Source organism: Anas acuta, chromosome 3 (assembly GCF_963932015.1).
Source record: "Anas acuta chromosome 3, bAnaAcu1.1, whole genome shotgun sequence".
Taxonomy (NCBI): Eukaryota; Metazoa; Chordata; class Aves; order Anseriformes; family Anatidae; genus Anas; species Anas acuta.
The window spans coordinates 118,174,751-118,195,283 of record NC_088981.1 but is presented as its reverse complement, the minus strand read 5'-3'; the positions used below and the strand labels follow the sequence as shown (position 1 = coordinate 118,195,283).

The following is a 20,533-nucleotide window of genomic DNA, read 5'->3' as shown; positions in this document are numbered from 1 at the left end:
CTTCAGCCTACTGAGAAAGGCAGCAAGCTTTGACTTTTTTGGCTTTTTTTTTAAGGATCTCTGGTTTATCAGATCTAGTTTTAAACATTAAAGGTAAGTCGATTGTTTGGATTTTGACAATCTACTGCATTCCTCGAAGGAGTAAGTACATAACGAATGAGTGAATGGTTTAAGATGCGCAGCAAGAGAAGTGTCTGGTCATGATGACTCTTCTTGATTGCTGCTCTACAGAAATACTGGTTTGGGGGATACTTCGAGACAAACCCAAGGCTCTCCTGTGGGTCCTCAGCAGTTGGAGGTACAGCTGCTCTCCTCCAAACTTCTGTGCTTCTTCCAAATAGCAAAGGAGTGAATGCTCCCTGACATGAGGGAACCAAGGCAGGGCACTTGCTGGTTATGCAAATAACGTCTTGCTTAATGAGTGGGTGGTTTGAGGAGCTCGTAGGGGAGGCCCTTCCTGAAAGGAGAAGCCTCAGAGGTCCAGATCCCATCCCAGGACTTCAGCTGGGACTCCTGGTTAAGTGCTACGTTGTCATGACTCGAAAGCTGGCAGAGCAGGCCCAGGCAGTCCTTGCTGCTCTGCTGCTTTGTGCTCCACACTGCAAAGCCTCGGTGCAGGGGGGGTGAAACTGGTGAATTCCCTGATCTGCTGTGGGGCTGCACAGAAACTGCCCCCAGGAGCTGCGGGTGCCCAAGGCCAGGCTGGATGGGGCAGGGGGCTGAAATGAGGTGACTTGGAAGTGACCTTGAAGCCCAAAGCTTTCCGGGATTTTATGAAATAGTCTGCTTGTATCTTAAGTCCTATCTTTAGTCCTCATCTGTGGTCACCAAATATCAAAAATCTTGGAATTAAAGATTTAGGAAAGGGCAGCAAAGACAGCCGAGAGGTACAAGGACCCTTCTCAGCCCACACGAGGTGGCTCCTGGTGGTTTTCCGAGCTTGTGAAAGCCGAGGTGATTGGGAATCGTAGCGTGGATTTACCAGGGTGATCATGCTTCACCACCCAAATTGTCATCTGTGCTGAACCAGCTGGATCCCTGGGTGCGAGGAGAGCTGGGAGGCTGCAGCGTGAGCTCCGTCCCGTGGGCCCTGTGAGCCCTGCTGACAGCTCCCCGGGGTGAATTCGGGACGGGCGCTCGTGGTGCTGGCACAGGGAGCGGGGCTGGCAGTGGGTAAAGTTCAGTTACCGAGTGCTGCTGTGCTAACAGGGTGTGCGGTGGGTACACCAGGATATTTATAGCAGATTTGGCTTTGCAGCGGTTTGTTTGGAGTTGTCGCAGGCTAACAGCAGAAATCAGCCCGCTGGACCCCAGGTATTCAGCTGGTGAGATCCGTGCTGGCCTGCTCTGTGCTGCATCCACCTCCGGCTGCGTTGCTCTGATTGCACAGTAAGCTGCTTGCTGTGTTAAGACTTAAAATTCTCTTTTTTTTTGCAGAGAAACTAAAATTATCTTGTGAGCAGAACAAGTCCCTTGGGGTCAGCTGTCCTGGCCCTGTCCCCTCCTGGCTCCTTGTGCCCCCCGGGTTCCTCGCTTGGCTTCCTGCAGCAAACAATCCATCCGTGTGTTATCACCACTATTTTCATCAAAAACCCAGAGCACAGCTTCGGATGAGCCCCTGCAACGAAAATTAACTACCCCAGGGAAACCCATGGCATTCAGGCACTGCTTGCTGGGGTTTCCTTCTCCTTTCCCCTCTTTTCCTCCCAACCTGCTCCATCCCCTCACCAGAGCAGGCAAGTTCAGAAATCCTTGATTTCTTTTGAAAGAAGTTCAGAACTGTGCCATGAAATACTTATTAATTATTAAATGTGTTGCTACCTTTCTTTTATATGGGCACCTCATTTTTGCTTTGTCCTTTTGGAGGTGCCGCAGTGCTTGGTGCGCTTGCAGTTTTTACTGGGAGGCCAAGAGAAATCTTGCCAGGGATTGTGGCTTCCTCCGTGCGTTAGTCTCGGTGATGTAGCTGTTTTTATTGAAATGAAGATGTCAAAGTTGATTTGAGATGTAACTTGCACCGATCTTTTCAAGGAGGGGAACTGGGATTGTGCTTGTAACTGTACTAACCAGAGCTTTTGTCTGTGTGGAGCTTTCCTTCTGCCATGCAGCTCCTTCCTTTGATCCTTCCCTGGCTCCCCCAGCTACAGGCAGGGAGCGCAGCCCGGGCTAGCACCACGTGAAACCAGAGGTGCCTCGTTCCTCTTCCTCCTCCTGAAGCCAGCCACATCAAGACAGCCCTGTCCCGAGGCCTCCAGCCCATGAGGGCTGCCTGATTTATTTGTGTCCTGTGGCAGGTGATCCATGAGGACCTGCAGTGCTCCTTGAGACTGGCAGCAGTGCTTGGTGGGGCCGTGGCACTAAGGGCCGTTATTTTTTGCAACACGTGCATTCAGTGATCGGTTTGCACCTTTCCAAACCAAGGTGGGAGCTGTTTGTGCTGCTGGTGGGTTTGTGCTAAGCAATGCCAGGGCTTCTGCTGCTTCAAATAATTCATTGCCATGTGTGAGCATAGAAAAGTGTACCTGGGAGCTGCCCGTGCTATCGGTAGGTACACACGTGCACAAAATAAAACCAGCAGGGGTGAGAACCACCCAGTACGGAGCGAGCTCTCCCTTGGAAGAGGCAGCCAGCCTTCTGTCGTGGCCACGCTGCCCCTTCCCCACGTAGCTGAACGTGTTCGGTGTGATCAGGGCAAAGAGAAGCAGCTCAAATTCAAGAGAGGTCTCGATTCCTGCTGAATAAATGTCTCTCTAGACAAACTTGATGTGACCTAAAGCCCAAGTTCCTTACGTGGACCTGCAGTTTCCCAATACTGCCCAAAAGCAACCAAGTCATCCTGAAAGTCATCCTGAAAGTCATCCTGACGCTCAGGTTTCTGCATTGTCTCCGGTGATCTCATTCAGCCTTGGAGTGAGCAGGAGCTCAAGACTTGGTGTAGTGAAGCCTCTTATTGTTCCGTTCCCACCATCTCCTGGGAAAGAAGACTTCACAAAGAATTGAGAGCTGAGGAGATTTACCTGCTGGAGAGTGAAGTCCACGCAAGCTGTGAGCAGCAGGGGAGGAGGACGTGGGTTCCAGCTCTGCTTAGAGACTGGTTACAAGAGCTTTCTCTCCTCTCCCCTGCAGCTGAACGCCGTGTTTTCTGCCAGAGGTGGCAGATCCGTGCTCCACGAAGACTTGCCGTGAGGCTGTGAGGCTTGTCCCAGCTGGCCTAGAGCTGCCTCTTGCTTACCTTGTCAGCTGAATTTTGCTCTCGATGATAAAACTTTGCTTTCGCTCAAGCTTTTGCCAAGGGATGAGGCTGAACACCTTGAGTTTCCCTTCCCGAAGGGTCTGAGTCACGAGCAGCGTGCAGCCCTGCTGAGGATTCCTGCCCGCTCGGTTCAAAAGCTGCGGATCTGACCGGGGGCACTGCGTGGTGGGTGCTTGTTCTCTTGCTTTTGTATCAAAGCAGAGTTCAATTGAACTTTTACAGAGAAGCACCAAAAAATATTATTTTTAAATAAGTCTTTGGATATAAGGTTCTTTAGAAGAGATTGCTGCATGCACTTCCACGGGTCTCTGCTGAGCTGGAGCTGGGTGCTGTGTGTGTACCTGGGCATGCAGCGACCATCGGCGTGCTGTGAGCTGTTGTCCCTCTCAGCTAGTTTTTTATCTCAATCTTGTGCCCAGAACACCCGTTTCAGCACCAAACATGAAGCATTGTTGCAGCACAGTCCCAGCGTGCTCATCCTGTGTAGGCAGAGTGCTCTGCCTTGTAGAGGAAAGCTTTTCAAAGACCTGAGCAGTACCTGAGACCCCCAAGAGTTCAGCTAAAACCAGAGCTCCTGCGTCTTGTCCAACATGCCTGTGTTGGGCTTTCTTTGGGAGGAGGAGGAGGTCTATCTGCATCTGAAGCTTTCTTCTGAGGTATTTGATCTTAAGTGTGATAACAAACTGATAGCAAACACCAATGTCTGCGTATTCTTAATAAAATAGCATTCTGCAGTATTAAGGCTCATACGCAAGGCTTAGATTGATCTTGGAGTTTATAATTCTCAACTTGACTCGAGAGGCTACTCGCTGGGACGTTGTAGGAGCCACTTCTTATTTGTGTTACACCTGTAGATGTTAACTAACTCGATAAAGTAGTGTCTGGTGTTGGAGTTTGTTCCAGAAGTCATCTTCTGCTGAAAACCACCTTGTGTCAAGTCAGCCTTGAGGATCCCGGGGTCTCATAACCAAAAACTTCTGTGTAAAAGAGCCAGGCCAAGCTCTGCAAAGGTCTCTGCCCAGAGCTAATTTCCTAAGTTAAAAAACTTGCAGGCTTTGTCACTGCTCTGTTTCCCTGCTGCTGTTGAGCCGTCTTTTACTGCTTGTTTTTGTATTTAAATAAGAATATTTTAGTGCTGCAGGGCCGCGTTTCCTCCTTCCTTTGTGCATTCAGAAGTGTCCCAAGGACGTGTAATGGGTAGGTGCCTTTCTGCGTGGCCACCCCAGCTTTGCTCATGCTGGGATGCCCAAAATCTCAGCAGTGAAGGTGAGCTTTATGTCCTCCTGCAGCTGTGAAGGCGTTTGGTGGAGCTCTCCATGCTCTGGTTGTTGGAGGTGGGTTTTCGTGCACCCCTGAGCCTCCGGGGAAGGTGCTGTGGCTCGGGCTGGGGGCTGCAGTGTTGCTGCCGGCTGGAAAAGGATCCGAGCACAAGAGCCATGTGGTCTTTATCGGAAAATTTGAGTGTGGCTGGAGTTCAAGTAAGAAAAACCCTTGGTGCCAGAGCCTGTGAGCACAGCGGTGGGTGGCGTGGACACCCCGGGGCACCAAGTGGCACACACTTGCTTTTCTTCTTCCCGTTGCGATTACACGATAGCGTTAAAGCATAGCCATGAGTTAAATACAGAAATAAAATACAAAATAAGGCTGCTGGTGATGGGAAGCTGACGGTGCTCGCCCTGCAGGTTCACCAGCAGCATCCTGGTGCCGCAGCATCCCCGCGCTGCGCTTGCTGCTGCCTGCAGAGGGCCAGCTCGTCGGCTGCTGCTCTGGGCTGCAAAATAACTTTCCCTTTCCCTTTTCAAGAATAATTGGATTGTGATTTAGCGACGGGAGAGGGATCTTTGCGTCCCGCGAGGTCCTGCTGGTGGTGCTCAGGCCGTGGTGCTGCAGGGCCAGGAATAAGAAGAATCCAGGTACAGCTTCTGTCTTCTTAAACCTGGCTGTGTGCGTCCAGGTTTCTCTGTGGGCTCTGTCTTGCCCTGTTGAATTTGATGAATATCTTACCAGCAGTTGATGAGGAACTCATTTCAGGCTCATCTTTAATTCAGCAGGTCTGGCATTACCCTCCTGTGCTAGCAATACGCCGTTCAATTTTTATGCCTGTTACCATCTTAAACTCTCTCCTGAACTTGGCTGTTCCTGGAAGCTCTGTGCCTGTGAGGAGCTTTCTCCGAAGCCTCCATTCCTGCGGCACCCGGGCGCTTTGCTGGGGGGGCGAGCACTGTGGCCACGCCGACGGCCAGTTCTTCCAGTCTGCCAGAGCCACTGGGAAACTGGGAAGGCAGCTGGAGGCGGGCAGCCCTCTGATAGCATCTCCTCTGCTTCGGGGGCTGAGCCGGTATCACCTTGGGATTGCAGTGGGAGCTGCGTCGATGTGGAATGAGGGGTTTGTTTTATCCCCGGGTGTCAGAGCTCGCTAAATCCCTCGCTGCGGAGGAGAATCGATGTGTTTGGGTAGGTTGGCAGCTCGCCTTATCTCAAGGCACGCACCCAGTGTCTGCCAAACATCCTGCTTTATCTGGGCAGGACCTGAGAGCAGGTGTCGCTGCCTAAAATCCCTTCATTTCAGGGCTTTTGGCAAATGCCCTGGGCGTTGGTTCGCTACCGCCGATAGCGTTGCTGTGGAGCGCTGCATGGCGAATTTGGGGGATGGCAAAACTCGGGCTAAACGGTGCTCCTGGTCATCCAGAGGGTTTGTATCCCAAGCCAGGTGTATTTAACAGCAGCTGTGCTGCTTTTTAGTTGGGACTTAGTGTGAGTAACGCCGTGCTGCCTGGCTGACGGGGAAGGAAATGGCACATGTACCCAGAAGTGAGGTGTGTGGGCCCCTGGCTGGTGTCCTAGGGCTGGTGAACGGCTCCTGTTGTTAATCACCGTGCAGCCCTACATCCCTGGAGCGGGGAGCTGTGCCCTCCTGCTGTGCAGGAGCTGTCGGGGTCCCAGGCCCAGGTGGGGTCCCTCTGGTCCCTCACCCGTTCGTTAGGAATGAACTTCCTACGTTAGGAAGTACTCAAAAAAAAAAAAAAAAGTACTCCAAAAACTTGCAGAAAATCAACTTTTTATTGCAAAAAAAGGCAAGAAATGTAAAAGCTTTTGCAAACCACATTGCCTTAGAAGCGTTCCCTGGTGGTGTCCCTTGGGGTTGGGGGTGTTGGAGGGCACCTGCCTGCGTCCGGCTTCGTGGGCACCCTGCGTTCACCAGGAGGGCCAGCAGGAGAAAAAAGCTCTTCTTGTGTCTGGAGCCATTCTGAGCTGATGTGCGATTGCTTTTTCTGTAAATAAATACTAATTTTTTTCTTTCTTTGTTTGTTTTAGGGATAGACTTCAAGATTAAAACCGTTGAATTACAAGGAAAGAAGATCAAGCTGCAGATCTGGTGAGTAACAGGCCCAAGAAGCTGCACGGTGGCATCCTGCTGGGCGGCCTCCTTCAGCAGGTTTTTGGGAGAAGGGTTTGCTTTTTTGGAGGTTACATTCGGGACTGTAACGGTGTTGGTGTTGAGTATTTTCAGAAGTGGTCAAGCTTTCCTTTGTTCAAGAAATAGGGAAGAGATCTGTGTGTTGCACTTAGAGTCACTGCTACGGGCTGCTCTGCTGGGCAGGCTGTTGGCAAGTCAGGATCCTCGTAGTCTGTGATTTAGTGGGACGTGTTTAAAACTGGAAATCTTAAATTAGAAATCTTAAATTAGGAGTCGCCTCAAATCTTGGACTTTAAATTGACTGGTAGCCTTCCTCTGCATCGGCAGGAAAGTGCAGTCACTCAGCATTTGCTTTATATTTTTCCTAAGTAAACCAGAGAGCCTCTCAGCTGGCTGAAAATGTGACTGCTGTCCTGTCGGAAAGTCTAACACGAAGCGAGACTTGCACTGCTTTCCTTCTTGTCGTGCCTGTCCAACTGGTGATTTTCTTTTGTCCCATTTTAATAGCCCCGTGACAAGTCAGGTCAGGAAGCTGATGGCTGCTCCCAGCCTGCGTGTTTATTGAAACTCCCTCTTCAGCCGAGTCTGTGTATTGCTGGTGTGTTCTCCAGCTGCACTGAGTCCAGAACTTGGTCCTTTTGTCCCCCACTAATAAAAAATCCTGTTCTGACGGTGTGGCTGTCTGTAGGTGCAGAGCTCTTGGGCTCTGGCTCTGTCCTTCCTCTGGCTGAGCACCCAAGGACAATTCCTCGGGAAGGATAATCATTCAGTGACCTGGGATCTATCTCATTGCACCTTCTCAGAGTTGTTTCTCGTATCCCAGTCCTACAAGAAATCAGACAATTTAGCTATTTTGCTTTATATCCTGCAAGGAGGAGTTCCCCAAGTTGATTTTGCTGCAGGAACTGCCCAGCGGGTCGATGAAGAAGCAGTGGACGGTGAAGCAGCTCTGCATCAGGGAGCCCCAAAGGGTAACCAGCTCCAGCAGGGCAGCGTTTCAGAGGGAGATGTCTGCAGGAAGATGGGTATAGATCAACTGGGAACTGAAAGCAGAGTAGTGAAAAGGAAGGGGCTGAAAGCATTAGCTAAAGAGGCGTTCAGGTGTAATAGAGCCGCATCGATCGACTCGCTGGGCATCTCGTGCTGATAGCAGCTCGTTAGGCTGCATTCAGATCTCCAGCCCAGATCAAAGCCCAGCTTCCAACAATTACCGTGCCTTCCTTTTTCCCACAGCAGCCTGGGTGCTGCGAATTCCACGGCTTTGCTGTGGGTAGAGCCAAACGTTGGAATGACTTGAAAGGAAGCCTCGAACTCAGCGTTGGACGGGGTTGTTACGAAATGGAGAAACAGAAAATACAGAACGCTGGGGATGTGAAACGTGTGGACAGACAGAAGCAAACTGTAACGCAGCTGTGAGCACTGTGGGCTTCAGGGGCTTAGAGAAAGGAAAAGAGGGCTTTGGTTGAGCCAAGTTGTAGGAAATTGCCACCTTTCCATGTCGCAAAGACAGGAGGGTGTCGTCTGAGCCTCCAGAGGCAAGCCTCTCATTCCTGCTGGTTTAAAATCTCACATCTGAAATGAAGCTTGGAAAGCAGGAAATAAAGCTCCTGTAGCATGCACTTAGGATTCCAAACAAACATAAACAACAAGCAGCAGGAGGGCATCTGGGCTCTGCCCGAGACACCGCAGCCCAGCCTTGCCTTTCTGAGTTCTGCCCGCTGCTCCTTTAGGCTGGAGCAGCCGCGAGCTCTGGTGAGGAGGATCTGTGAAGCACATCTATATTTAACCACGGCTTCCTGTCCTTAAACTCGCCCTGCGCTTGTAGGAGTGCTGTAACGTTTGCAGAACTGCACCTCGCTCCCGCTGCCGTAGTTTGCAGGGGATGCAAACGTTGCCCACGTGAACTTGAGGCTGTCCCCGGAGCTTTTCTTCTGCCCAGAGTTACGGCCGTGCTTTTGTACCTGGAGTAAGGGCGCAGGAGCTGACGTAGCTGAATGAAAACAAAACAAAACTTGTCTTTGAGCCATAGCTGGAACTTCTGCTGGGATCTGTGCTTCATCAGAAGATAAGGAACTGACCATGAAAAGAAAGCAGTCAGCTTCAGTTAGGGGCAGGAGAAACAACACTCAGCACCTGGAGGCTTTCAGGTTATGTTGCAGATGTGCTTCTGCATCATTAATGCAGCGTATCCATCCTCAGACCTCAGAGGAGGAACAACCACTGTCATTTGTGACTTCTCCCCCTCCTGAAAGCTGTTGTCTCATTGTGTGGTTGCCTCCTTTCCCCTGTTTCTCATCTGCAGGGAGCTGCTGGCTTTGGTGCCACTGGCCTGGCTGTGGCTCTCCAAGGCACCACCAACTCTGCTTGCTGACTGCTTGTTTTATTCTTAAACATCTTGGGTAGCAAAGGCAGGTTTGGCTGCTCTTTATATTTATTACTCTGTTTTCATCATGGTTATTACTAATGGTGCTTGTTCAGACCGGTACCTAGTGCGAGGTTTGTCTCAGGACGGTGATGCTGAGCTGCTTGCAGCATGACGATGGTGACAGCATCTTGTTCCTTAGAGAGCTTAGGATATGCCAGCTGCTTCCCAGGTTTGGAGGACTTCCTTACATGAAGTAGCTTGATTTTCATGAAGGTGCTGTGTTTAAGGGGCCATCGCTGGTGAGAGTGAACAGAGCAAGGATCCTGCATCAGTGGGACTGTAGCATTTGGTATGTGCAAAATTGAGAAGTGGGGTCCTTTTCCCATGCAGAAAACAACAGAAATAGGCTGTTCCTTAGTTCAGAATCACTGTATCGACCTGTCTCTCAGTGATGCCTGTAATCCTTCATCACCCATGTATTAAATCTTCCTTGTGCTGTTCTCTGCCTGCCTGCAGCGCTGGGCCGTTGTGTTTTACTGCCCTGCAGTGTCTTCAGAACCCTTGACACTTTGGAGTCACCACCGGTGACTAATGCTGGCTTTTGTGCTCCTTGGGGTAGAGGTGCAGTCTCAATGGGCAATTAGTTTTACAGCACACAGATAAAAATGGCATTTTCTAACCCAACTCGGTGCCTTTTCATACGAGGCAGCCTGGCTGCCTTCCTCGTCTCGGGGATGGAAAACGAGCAGACATGGCAGTATCTCAGCCATGCCTTGACCTCTAAAATACGTATACAGGAGGAAAGCAGGAATAGCAAGGTCAAGCTGAGCTAAACCTTGCCAGAGGTGATAAGTAACGTGATAGCTCGCTGCTATTAAAAGGGAGGCTGCTGTTCGGTAAGGATCAAGCTAGGATTAAAGTGTATCCACGTTGCTCCAAATGAAAATGTCTTTGTTGCAAAACAGCGTTGGAAGGGGGAGGTTGGGACAAGGGGAGGCAGGAGATGGTGGGCCTGGGGAGCACGTGGAGGTATCTCTGTGTGCTGGGAGCCTCTGGGTAGCCCTGGTTTGGCTGGGAAGGCCTGGAGGAGAGCTTGGGCTGCGAGCAAGGAGGGTAGGACAGGGCTCTCGGGACTGGGAAAGATGGAAAAGAAAAAGTTGCAGAGGAGAAAAAAAATGCTTTTGAGGAACAGAGCAGCAGAGCTAAAAAGTTCAGCCTTTAAGAATGCAATATCCTGCTCTCCCGGACTCAGGTAGAATTGCTTTGAAATGGAAAGTGCAAGGCTGTGGTGTGCTGTAATTAACTGCACTTATTAGCAGGGCGTAGCAATTGAAAAATTAAATGTGGTTTCCTGCTCCAATGGGTGAGGTGGTTCCCAGTGGGCAGGGAAGGAGGCGTCACAGCATAACGTAAGGTACGGTTTTGATCAGCGTGCCTTAGAAGGAGGCAAGCAGGATGACAGGGGGTGTTACAGGTGTTTTAAGAACTGGGAAAAATTGAAATTCTTTGGGCTGTAAGAGAAGTGACCACAGCACAATTTTAAAATTTTAGGTAGGCTGGAAAAGGTGGGTTGAGACTGCGCTAACTTAGAGCCTTTCCCAGTACAGAAGCCTTACTGCTAGCGTAAGGCTGGAAGGTGGCACGGGCAAACCATCAGAAGGGAAGGTAAGCTCAGCACAAGGTGTTGTGGTAGCTGCAGATGTGCACGAGCTCACAAGGGAATTCACGAAGGAACAGCTCGTTTTCAACTGTTACGTGCACAAATGTGATCTCTGGCTCCGGAATTCCTTGATCTACAGAGGACTGGATACTGTCAGAGCTCTGGCTTGGCCAGGGGTGGCACCTGTAAGAACACCACAGGTCAGATCTGCATCTTTTATCCTGGTGAAATGAAGGAAGCAAAGGCTGAAAGGAAATACTGGTGTCATCCAAAAATACTGAGTGATAGACACTGAAGAGAAGGAAGGACTCTTTAAGGTCAAGGGCGCTGGAAATCAAAGTTGCTGGAAATTCACCAGCAGGAGCGAGAGACTTGGAGAAGATCCTGTTCAGCAGAACAGGCAGGAGGTAGAGAAAGGAGAACGTGGAGGGGAAAAAAAAACAGACCCACCAGGTATTTCAGAACAGAACTCGATAAATAAGCGGATCGTGATGTTCCCTGTTCTGCTGTGGCAGAAGAACTTTGCCCAGGAGCCCTCTTTCCAGTTAATCAAGAATCACAGAATTTCTAGGTTGGAAGAGACCTCAAGATCATCGAGTCCAACCTCTAATATTCTGAGAAAACTGCTTGCAGAAAATACAACCACTTTCTGGTCTCTCTCTTCGGATTCCAGAGTCTGGGAAAACAACTGTGCGTTGTAAGAGCTGATCCTAAGTGTGGGTTTACAGGATGGTGATATTGGGAGAGTGAACTCAAAAAGCAGCGACCGAACACCCTGATGCTGACTGTGTGGGGTGCTGGAGGGATGGGGTTCAAGACAACACGGTATTTAGGTAGAGGCTCCTCAGACCCCTCCAGTCTTGACCTAAAACTTGCCCACCAGTGGGCTTTCCTACAGGATTTTGTCCAATTCCCTGTTTTAGAAGTAGCCATATTTTCGTAACGTGCAGTTCTTAATTGTTTAGAGCATAAAATATTTTTTTTTTTCCAACTGTGCATCTTCACTGGGAACACATTTACGGCGAGGGAAGTTTCTGCAGGATTTTGTTTTGTTCAGGAACGAGCTCGTTGCAAAAATAACCGCCCAGCTTGGAACACCTCTCAAGTGAAGGAAATGTGCTCCAGCAGGGCTAACCGAAATAGTTCCATGTGGAAATTCCCTATTAAACACAGGAATTTGCATCTAACAGGGACGGGGGTGGCCGGCCGAAGCTGCAGACAGCTCCACTAGCTGGTGCACGATCAGTCTCATTAATTCTTGCAATTACCCTGGGAACATCTAAAGGTTAACTCTGGCTGCTGACAGCTTTTGAGGCCGTTCACCATGTGCAGAGCTCAAGGTGGAAGAGCGTATTTTGGCATTTGTCTGACTCCCTGTAAAACAACCTGATACTTCATTAATTACATTGTTTTCCTGGCTGAATACTACTTCAGAAACCCCAACATTTCCAGTAAGGGGGTGTCTTACAGATTTCCCTCGTGAAGGAAAGCCTTTGACCCAGTTGCTGAGGCTGATAGCAGCGGTACGGTTTGCTCGGTGCAGTACTCTGCTGCGTAGCTTCCCACTTCTTGCAGTATTTTGTACAGTAATAAAATTTTTAGGATTATCCTGCGGGAAATTGGAACGTGGAAGACCAGGATTTCAAGCTGTGCCGATGAGAGGGATCTTCACAGATCATCAGATCCAATCTCTCGTCGCTGCATCCGCGTAAAGCTCGGGTAAACAAATCATAGCACACGTTAAGGCTCCCTTAGTCTCTGCTAGGTCAGCTGGAAAGCTGGCCCAGAAATTCCTTTCTCCGTTGGTGAGGCTTCCAATACCATCCAGTTTCTGCATACTTTCATGTTGGCATGAGACTAATTTCAATAGATTTTTCCCTTTCCTTGTGCTTCTCCTCTCCCAGCTCCCCCAGGACAGCCTCTTTGTCTTCCTTTTGCAGCTCAGCAAACCCGGTTCTCCGTCCCCTCTTGCGCAGTAGGGCCTCATTTTCTTTGGCCGTCTCCATAATCCTTGTCTGCATTTGTTTTAGCTCGGAGAGCTAGCTGGCTTCCACAAATATTTTACCTCCACCGAGGATTTAATGCACCCCCAGCGTTTCGGAGCATGTTCTTAACGTCCTGGAGGTATCAGCAACAGAATGGAAACCAGGGCAGCGAGCGAGGCGCGCGGTCAGATTGCATCGTGCCATTTACTCAGGGTGGATTCATCAGGCCGAGACGGGTTTGAAAACCATAACTCACTTCCTCTGTTTGCCTCAGTCAGGTCTCTAATCTCACATCCATTAAGAGTTATCTTTGAATAATGAATGGAGAGATCCATTAAGGAGGGGAAAGGGCAAAGATAGTACTTAAATATAATAATGATAATAAAAAAAAAAAGCCAGGTTCTTTGCATTTTCCCTCCCCAGCTCGCTTTTCACCCATTAGCTGAGCTTCAATTGCCAAAAAAAAATCCTGTAGGAGGTAGCGAAGCGAGTGAGTTGTAGGTGTGTAGGACTTGACAAGCAGTGAGTAACAGCTGAGCACTGCCAAAGCCAAGCTGTGTAAAAAAAAATCAATCGGCGTTCTTCGTGGGGTGCTTACCGGCCTCGTCAGCCGGGGAGAAACTGCAGATGCCATAAATCCTGGTAGTTTGGGTACGGCTCTGCTGAGGCCTGGTAAAAGCAAGCTGCAGAGGACTGGGTGAAGGTGCTATCGAGTGAATGCAAAGCACGCGAGGAGAGAAAATAAACGGCGTGTAAGCGAGACTTCTCTTGAGATGTTTTGCAGGAGCCCGTCCCGAGTCCCGTGCTAGGCAGTGTTTTCTTTAGTGGGCTTGATGAGGGAAGGAGAGCATGGATATTGTCTTAAAGCTAGGCAGGACGAGATGAAAGTGTAAATAGTAGAGAGGGCTGGCTTGTAACTCGTGTTGCTCCTGACCGGTTGGAGAAATGTCACGGGAAAAAGCCCTGTGAAGTTCAGGAGAGACAGAAGCAAAGCTCTGAAGTTCAGTGTGTGTGACCAGTGACCCAGATGTCAGAAAAACCAGGTCTGAAGAGCTTGGAGTGGCCTCAGGATGGCATCAGGAGGAAAAAAATGGGACAGAAAGGAACTGAGAGGGATTCAGCACCGTTAAAGCCAGCCGTGAAACACCAGGTATCTTTGTGTGGGACCCCCGAGGTTCTGCAGCACCGGGGCTCCTGTGGGGCTGTGAAATGCTCCTGAGCAAAGCTTTCTTGGCACAGGGCCTGCCCCTCAGCCTTCTGCTCTGCTCTTTGCCCTCTTCCTGCTGCTGTCACCTGCCAGGAGGGGACAGGAGCTCACAGCAGCCATCTCAGGGACTGCTGGACCTGGGGCTGGGGCTCCGAGCCCAATGGGGCTGATGAGACTCGGGAGGAACTTGGCAGGCCCTGCAGCTCGGGAGCTTTTCTTCACTGGTTTTGTGTGATGTGGGGGCTTTTGGTTGATTCCCTGTCCGTCAGCTGACACGTGGAAATGAGAGAAATCAGAGAAATCTGACGTGTCCTTAAACAAACAAACTGAGGGCAGCCACAGCCAGCGCCTGGAGACACGGCCGTGGGCGAGCTGGGTCTTCACCAGGCTTGGGGCTGGCGGCACCCAGCTTCCACCAAGCTGGGCAGCATCAGGTAGATCAGTTTGGCTTCACAGACACCTTTCGTTGCAGCTTGTACAAATCATGTCACCAAAAATGCCTGTGAACGTGTAATCTGCCAGGTTGGTGTCCTCTGGAAGACGCTTGCAGAACGTGCAATTACATCCTAATTCGCACTTTAATGGTGTGCAAGTTTGTTTAGCCAGATCTTGTGCATCCCATTGAAGATTTCACAGTTAGCTGGGAAAGTAGATGCCTTCAGTGAGCTTTCACCATCTATTTTCAGCATCTTCTGTACAGAAACAGACAACTTAACGTTATGGTACATCTCAGATACTTAATGTTGTAGTACATCTCAGATTTATTTCTCGTTCACTTATATTCCTGAATCATTACATCAAAGTCTGCAAGATCAAGTTAAAACTTTATAAATCTGATCAGAAAACAAAGTCATTCTCAGTTCTGAGTTCCAGAAAATGGCTTTAAACTACAAGAGAGGAGATCTACATTAGATAAAGGAGAAAATCCTTCCCTCAGAGGGCAGTGCCCCATCCCTGGGGGTGCCCAAGGCCAGGCTGGATGGGGCTGGGGGCAGCCTGGGCTGGGGGCAGGGGTCGTGCCCATGGCAGGGGTGGCACTGGGTGAGCTTTGGGGTCCCTTTTCACCCAAGCCATTCTATGATTCTGTAAAAAAAAAATAAATAAATAAATAAAAATTGTGTGATTGTCTTTGTGGCTGCTCAGCAGCTGCTGAAACAGGAGGGGATTTTCTCCAGGAGCACTGCCCAAGAAGCTGGTTACGTTAGCGCTGCTCCCAGCTCCACCAGCCAGCACGCAGCTGGTGGGAACCTCACACAAACTGGAGGACTGAGTCATATTTTTGTTTATTTTGGAAGAACTCAGTAAAAGGAGCGAGTGCTTGGGACAGCGCCGTGCCCGGTGTTGTTGGGGCACTGATGCTGTCGCTCACAGTCCCCTCAAGGTGCTGTGAGAACGTTTCTTGCTCCCAGTTGCTGCGTGCCACTGGGGCTCAGAAGTCTTCGGGATGCTGCCCTGAGACGAGAGACTTTGAAATAAAAGCTTCTTTTGGACAAAAGTTTAGAGTTGTCAATAAAAATACAAAGTTTGAAATTAACAAATTCCTACCGTGGCTTGATACCGGGTTTATTTATTGGGGTAAGATACCAGGCTTGGCTCTGACACGCGCTCTCTTTGCAGGGACACAGCAGGGCAGGAGCGATTTCACACCATCACCACCTCCTACTACAGAGGTGCCATGGGAATCATGCTGGTGTACGACATCACCAACGCCAAGAGCTTTGAAAACATCAGCAAGTGGCTCAGAAACATAGACGAGGTGAGTGGCATCTGCGCGATCCTGGCCCCGAGCTGTTTGTGGTGACCTGCAGAGCATCTCGTGAGTCCCCCAGAGCGTACCTTAACGCTTCTGTACTGGCACGAGGTGTGGTGCACCACTTAACGTGGGGTTTGGGTGCTGTCCTGAACCTGGCCCATCAATGGAATAACACTTCAAGCTGTTCAGAAGCTGTTTTGAACCTGGCCATCTCCTGCCTTCCCTCCCTCAGCTCTCCCCGCAGCAGCAGGGAGGGTTACACCACTACCCAGGGGTTGGCAGTGTCCAGATGTGTTAAATCCACGCACGGACAAACTTTATGCCTGTGCTGGAGAATATTTGGAGGTAGGGACCGCAGCTTTTGGCAGCTGGGCAGGGCTGTTTCCAGGAGGAGCTGCCACCACAAGGTGGTGTGCGAAGGAGCCGCGCTAAGCCATGAGCTGTAGAGCAGCTGTGTGATGGTTTGCCCCCTCTGATACTGACTCATTTTATTTGTGTGGCTGTGTGGTCCTCCAAGATGATTAAATCTGATCACCTCCACTCTGTTGTCTCCACCAAAACCGATGTCCTGATGCATTCGCAGGTTTATCACTGGTGTTACAGGTAGTATTGTAAACTGCTCTTGTTGAATTCCAGCAAATTACTGAAATGTGTGTAGCCAGTTGTTTTTTTTTAGGGGAGTGCCAAACAAGGCAAAATGGTTTTACCTCGTTTTACCACGCAAAGTTGGTAAAATTTCAGGAGAGGTCAAGTGAAGCAGAAGAAACTGGTGTGGAAACGTTCAGTGCCTGGACCCCTAAGAGTTTGCTCTCAGGGAATGCCAAAATGTTACAGAGCAGCACGACTGTTGGTTTTTACTTCTGTTATGGTGTCTTCTGATGGAATAAACATCGGGGCTTCCAGCTTCGTTACTTTTTGGAAAGCACAAAGATGGCCCCACACAACTGAGTGTGGGCAGGTGGGTGCTGTCAGGCACTGCTGCTTGAAGCACGGAGGCTGGTGAAAGGCTCTTAGAGCAAAAATGTTACCTTGGGGCTGTAAAGACGTGTAACAGTGTCACACCTTCATCCTTGCTAAATATTAAGTATTTAAAGGCTGCCAGCTCTGCAGAGGTGCACCACGCCGAGCACTTCTGCTGCAGGCCAGCGGGAGTTCATTGAGGTGTTCAAGTGCTCGGTTTTGTGCACGGGGGCTGGCTGTATTGGAGAGGTCTGCTGCTGTGCGAGCAGTTCTCAGGGCACGAAAAATCAACGTTTTTGGTGTCTTAATCTGCACGGTGTCTTTGCCATCTGGTTGTTCTTACTCCTTATGACCTGGAGGGAAAAAACTGGGGGCGATTCCCCTGAGGAACGTGAAATGGGTCATTACTACGAGCAGGAGTGCTGGATGCATGAGGCTCTTGCCTGTGTCGTTGTGTTAGTAATTCTGCTGTAAAATAGCATTAAGGCTGCTGGAGTGAAAGTAACTTCAGATTAGACTTTCCAAGAAGCTTCTCATGTCAGCCTGCAAAGTACCTCAGTTATCCACTTAAGTGATGCTTCGTGCTGGAGCTCCTCCGCTGGTCTGATGGGTATCCCTGGCGTGTTTGTGCCTCGTTATGGTGGATATTGGCAGAATTTCAGTAACTGGACAGCTGAGGTGTTCCTGTTCATACAGCACTCCTGGAAAAACCCCTTGGTAGTCGGTTTTGCTTTAGGAGGCTCATTCCCTGTGTATGGGGTCCTGCTTTTTGTTGGATCTTGAGCGTTATCCTGGTGCTCACTTCAGTTTTCCCATTGTGATGTACAATTTTATGTGCACTCAGTGTAGAGTCAGTGCCCTTTACATGCATTTGCCAGATTCTGGGTGAAACACTTAGCAGGTAGAGCTAAAACACAAAGCTTACGTGCAGTGGTGCTCCGATGATAGCACGATGCTGGAGAGCTTCAATTTGCCTTTGTTATTTAACCCAGGAACTCCTCAAAAAAAAAAGTAAGTAATTTTTTTCCTAACTTATAAAGAGCTTTTCTGTTGTTTAGCTCTGTAGTGGTTGAAAGCACTGTTGTGGTTTTAGGGAGACTTACCGGTCTGCAGCAAAACTACGCAGAGAATCCTTTAAACACCAAAAGAGCAATAGTGTCAGCTGGAGCCACTGCAGTGCGTGGAGCGTGATTGTTGGCAGCTGTAGGTTTGGAATTCATTTTGTCCTCCAATGTTTTGGCCTTCGTAGCATTGTTTCTGTAAGTGTGTGTGTCCAGCGCACGAAAAACCTCAGGCTTCTAAGCGCCAGGCAGGAAGCTGCTGCGTTTCCCATGTCACTGAATGCAGCCCAACCAGGGTTTGCTCGGCGAATGCTGGGAGAATCTGTTGCAAAACAGCACTTAATCCTTTTCAGAAAGGAAGACTTCACACTTAGACTACACAAATAAAAAGGAAGGGGAAGAATGACTGACGCTGGGATGGTGGCAGGCCTGTCTCCGTGCCGTTGTCTGATTCCACTTCCTGGATACACGAGCTCTTTATTTTCAGGGTAGGGCCTGAAGAATGATTTCTGACGGTCTTTGTTAGGACTCAGGAAAGAGTTGGTCAGCTGGGCGTGCGTAAGCGTTCGCCTGGACTTTGGGCAGTGTGGAGATCCAAAATTACAGCAGCTGTTTGCTGCGTGCTGGGGGAGATGTGTAATCCTGTCTGTTATCTCGTTGTAGCATGCCAATGAAGATGTGGAGAGGATGCTGTTAGGAAACAAGTGTGACATGGAAGATAAAAGAGTTGTTCCTAAAGCAAAAGGTGAACAGGTAGGTGTGGACAAAAACTTATTTATCCCAGTAAGCAAATCAGTGCCAAGACTTCCTGCCATTGTCGGGTGGTTTAAGTGCCACGCGGGGCATGCCAGGGAACAAACAAGGGTTTGCTGCCTTGTGAGCATAAGGAATGTTTCCTGGAAGTTGCGTTGTGAACAACTGCCGTGAACGGAGTGAGTTCAGCTGCAGTTCTTTCTTTTTTAGGATAGCTAAAATTCTGCAAGCAACCTTTGTTAATTTACTTGTCGTGTGACTGATTTGAGCGGTATCTGTCCTCGTGTTCAGGCATCAGCTTATAACTTAATACACTGTGACTGCTGTTTCTGATTTAAATTCTGAATCTTTTGTGACATTTTGCTTAGCCAGTATTTCTGATGCCTGCCACACTGAAAGTATTACATGCTCTTAAATGTTACTAATCCCAAAGTTACAGCAGCATCAATTGAATAACACCACAATAACTCTAACCTTCTTTTTTCTTTTTTTGGTTTAGATTGCTAGGGAGCATGGTATTAGGTTTTTCGAAACTAGTGCAAAAGCAAATATAAACATTGAGAAGGCATTCCTCACATTAGCAGAAGACATTCTTCGAAAGGTAGGTGATCACAGGATTTGTTTGGGGAAAAAAAACCCTAAAATGTCAACGTCTGTTTCTTTTGATGTTCACCTGAATTGTTGTGGCTTTCTACTTTGGTATGCTAAGACAAACAAGTCCCTGAAGGAAGACTATTGTACATCTAAAGCTTCTGAAGCTTGTTTGATGTTTCATTATTGTACTGGTGCTATCTAGAGGGAGCAGCATACATCAAAGCACCAAGGAACTCCTGGTTGCTTGGTCCTTAAACTCGGTTGTATCACATGTGTGCTTGCAGTTAAAACGTTTGAATTAATTTGGAGGAGAATTGTCCTTTCCCTGCCACCCTCATTCTTTGCTGCTTTGTGGAGAAGGAACGTGAATGTTTATCACTTCCTCTCTGATGCCTGGAGTTATTTTAATCCTGAGGAGACTGAAGTCACTGGAACTCAGGGATGAGCCCTGGTGTTGCTTTTCTGTTCTGTCTTTCCAGCATGTGTGAGGTGGGCCACACGGTGTCCTCAGATTTCTCTTCTAAATAGCCAGTGTTGTCCCTCTGTAAAACTACAGCCAAAAGATTTGACAGTTCACAGCAACAGAGAATCCATCAGAACCTCAGTAGATTCTTCTGGTGGCCGTACTTCGAAACTCACTGCTTTAAACACGGGCTTTATTTCTGGTGTGCCAGAATGCAGTTCACCCTATAGTTGTTGACTCCTGCGAGGACCTTTTTCCTCAAATAAAGGAATCCTGTCTTTTCCCCTCTCCTGCCCTGCCATATTAGCATTTGCCTTTTTTTTGTCAGTTTTGCCTTTAGCCATTTCTGTCAGTACCCAGAGTTGTCTAAAAAGTCTGAAGTTTCTAGACATCATGTTTCTAAACATGAAGTTTTTAGACGTTGGGATGGGCTGCCCAGGGAAGTGGTGGAGTCACCATCCCTGGAGGTCTTTAAAAGACGTTTAGATGTAGAGCTTAGGGATATGGTTTAGTGGGGACTGTTAGTGTTAGGTCAGAGGTTGGACTCGATGATCTTGAGGTCTCTTCCAACCTAGAAATTCTGTGATTCTGTGTGATTCTGCCAGGCTACTGAATACCTAGACAGTGATTGCCCCTCCAAGCCTCCGCGTTTCACTGGAAGCCTTGACGGGCAGGTGAAATTGCAGCTGAGAGAGGAACGTGGATCACCAGGGCTTCCTGGTGGCTGCTTCTCTCTCCTGAAATACACCGTGAAGAGGGCTGTCTTCGCTGAGTCATGTACCCAAAGCTTTGTATGCCCAGAGCTACGAGATATTGCTGTCCTTGGATCCCTGGTGTCTGTCAGAAGTGGGAAAAGCTTCAGCTTCCAATAGCTGCCACTGTTTTGTTGCTGGGTCGAGCTGAGCAGACTTGCAGGTGGCTCCAGGGCTGATTTTCAGTTAGTTTGTGTTCTCCTCTACCAAGGACTTGATTAAACCCCGTGCTGGCGTGTCCCTGCGTGCGATCAGCTCATGTCTCCGGCACTGAAACTCTGTGAGCTCGAGAGGCGTGAGTTGGCCAGC

The 20,533-nt window shown here is 49.2% G+C and overlaps 1 protein-coding gene and 1 long non-coding RNA gene across 2 annotated transcripts in view; both read left to right on the top strand.

The window, feature by feature from the left end:
* The window catches only part of RAB10 (RAB10, member RAS oncogene family), a 36,259-nt gene that overhangs the window by 11,679 nt on the left and 4,047 nt on the right, over window positions 1-20,533 (top strand). The window contains exons 2-5 of the mRNA XM_068679106.1: window positions 6,569-6,629; window positions 15,506-15,644; window positions 18,326-18,415; window positions 18,915-19,016. Coding sequence (XP_068535207.1) covers window positions 6,569-6,629; window positions 15,506-15,644; window positions 18,326-18,415; window positions 18,915-19,016 — 392 coding nt within the window. The remainder of the gene's footprint in view (window positions 1-6,568; window positions 6,630-15,505; window positions 15,645-18,325; window positions 18,416-18,914; window positions 19,017-20,533) is intronic.
* LOC137855028 (uncharacterized) lies at window positions 103-6,304 on the top strand. The gene is made up of 2 exons (XR_011095491.1): window positions 103-3,879; window positions 4,053-6,304. It is a non-coding gene; the product is annotated as an uncharacterized lncRNA (long non-coding RNA).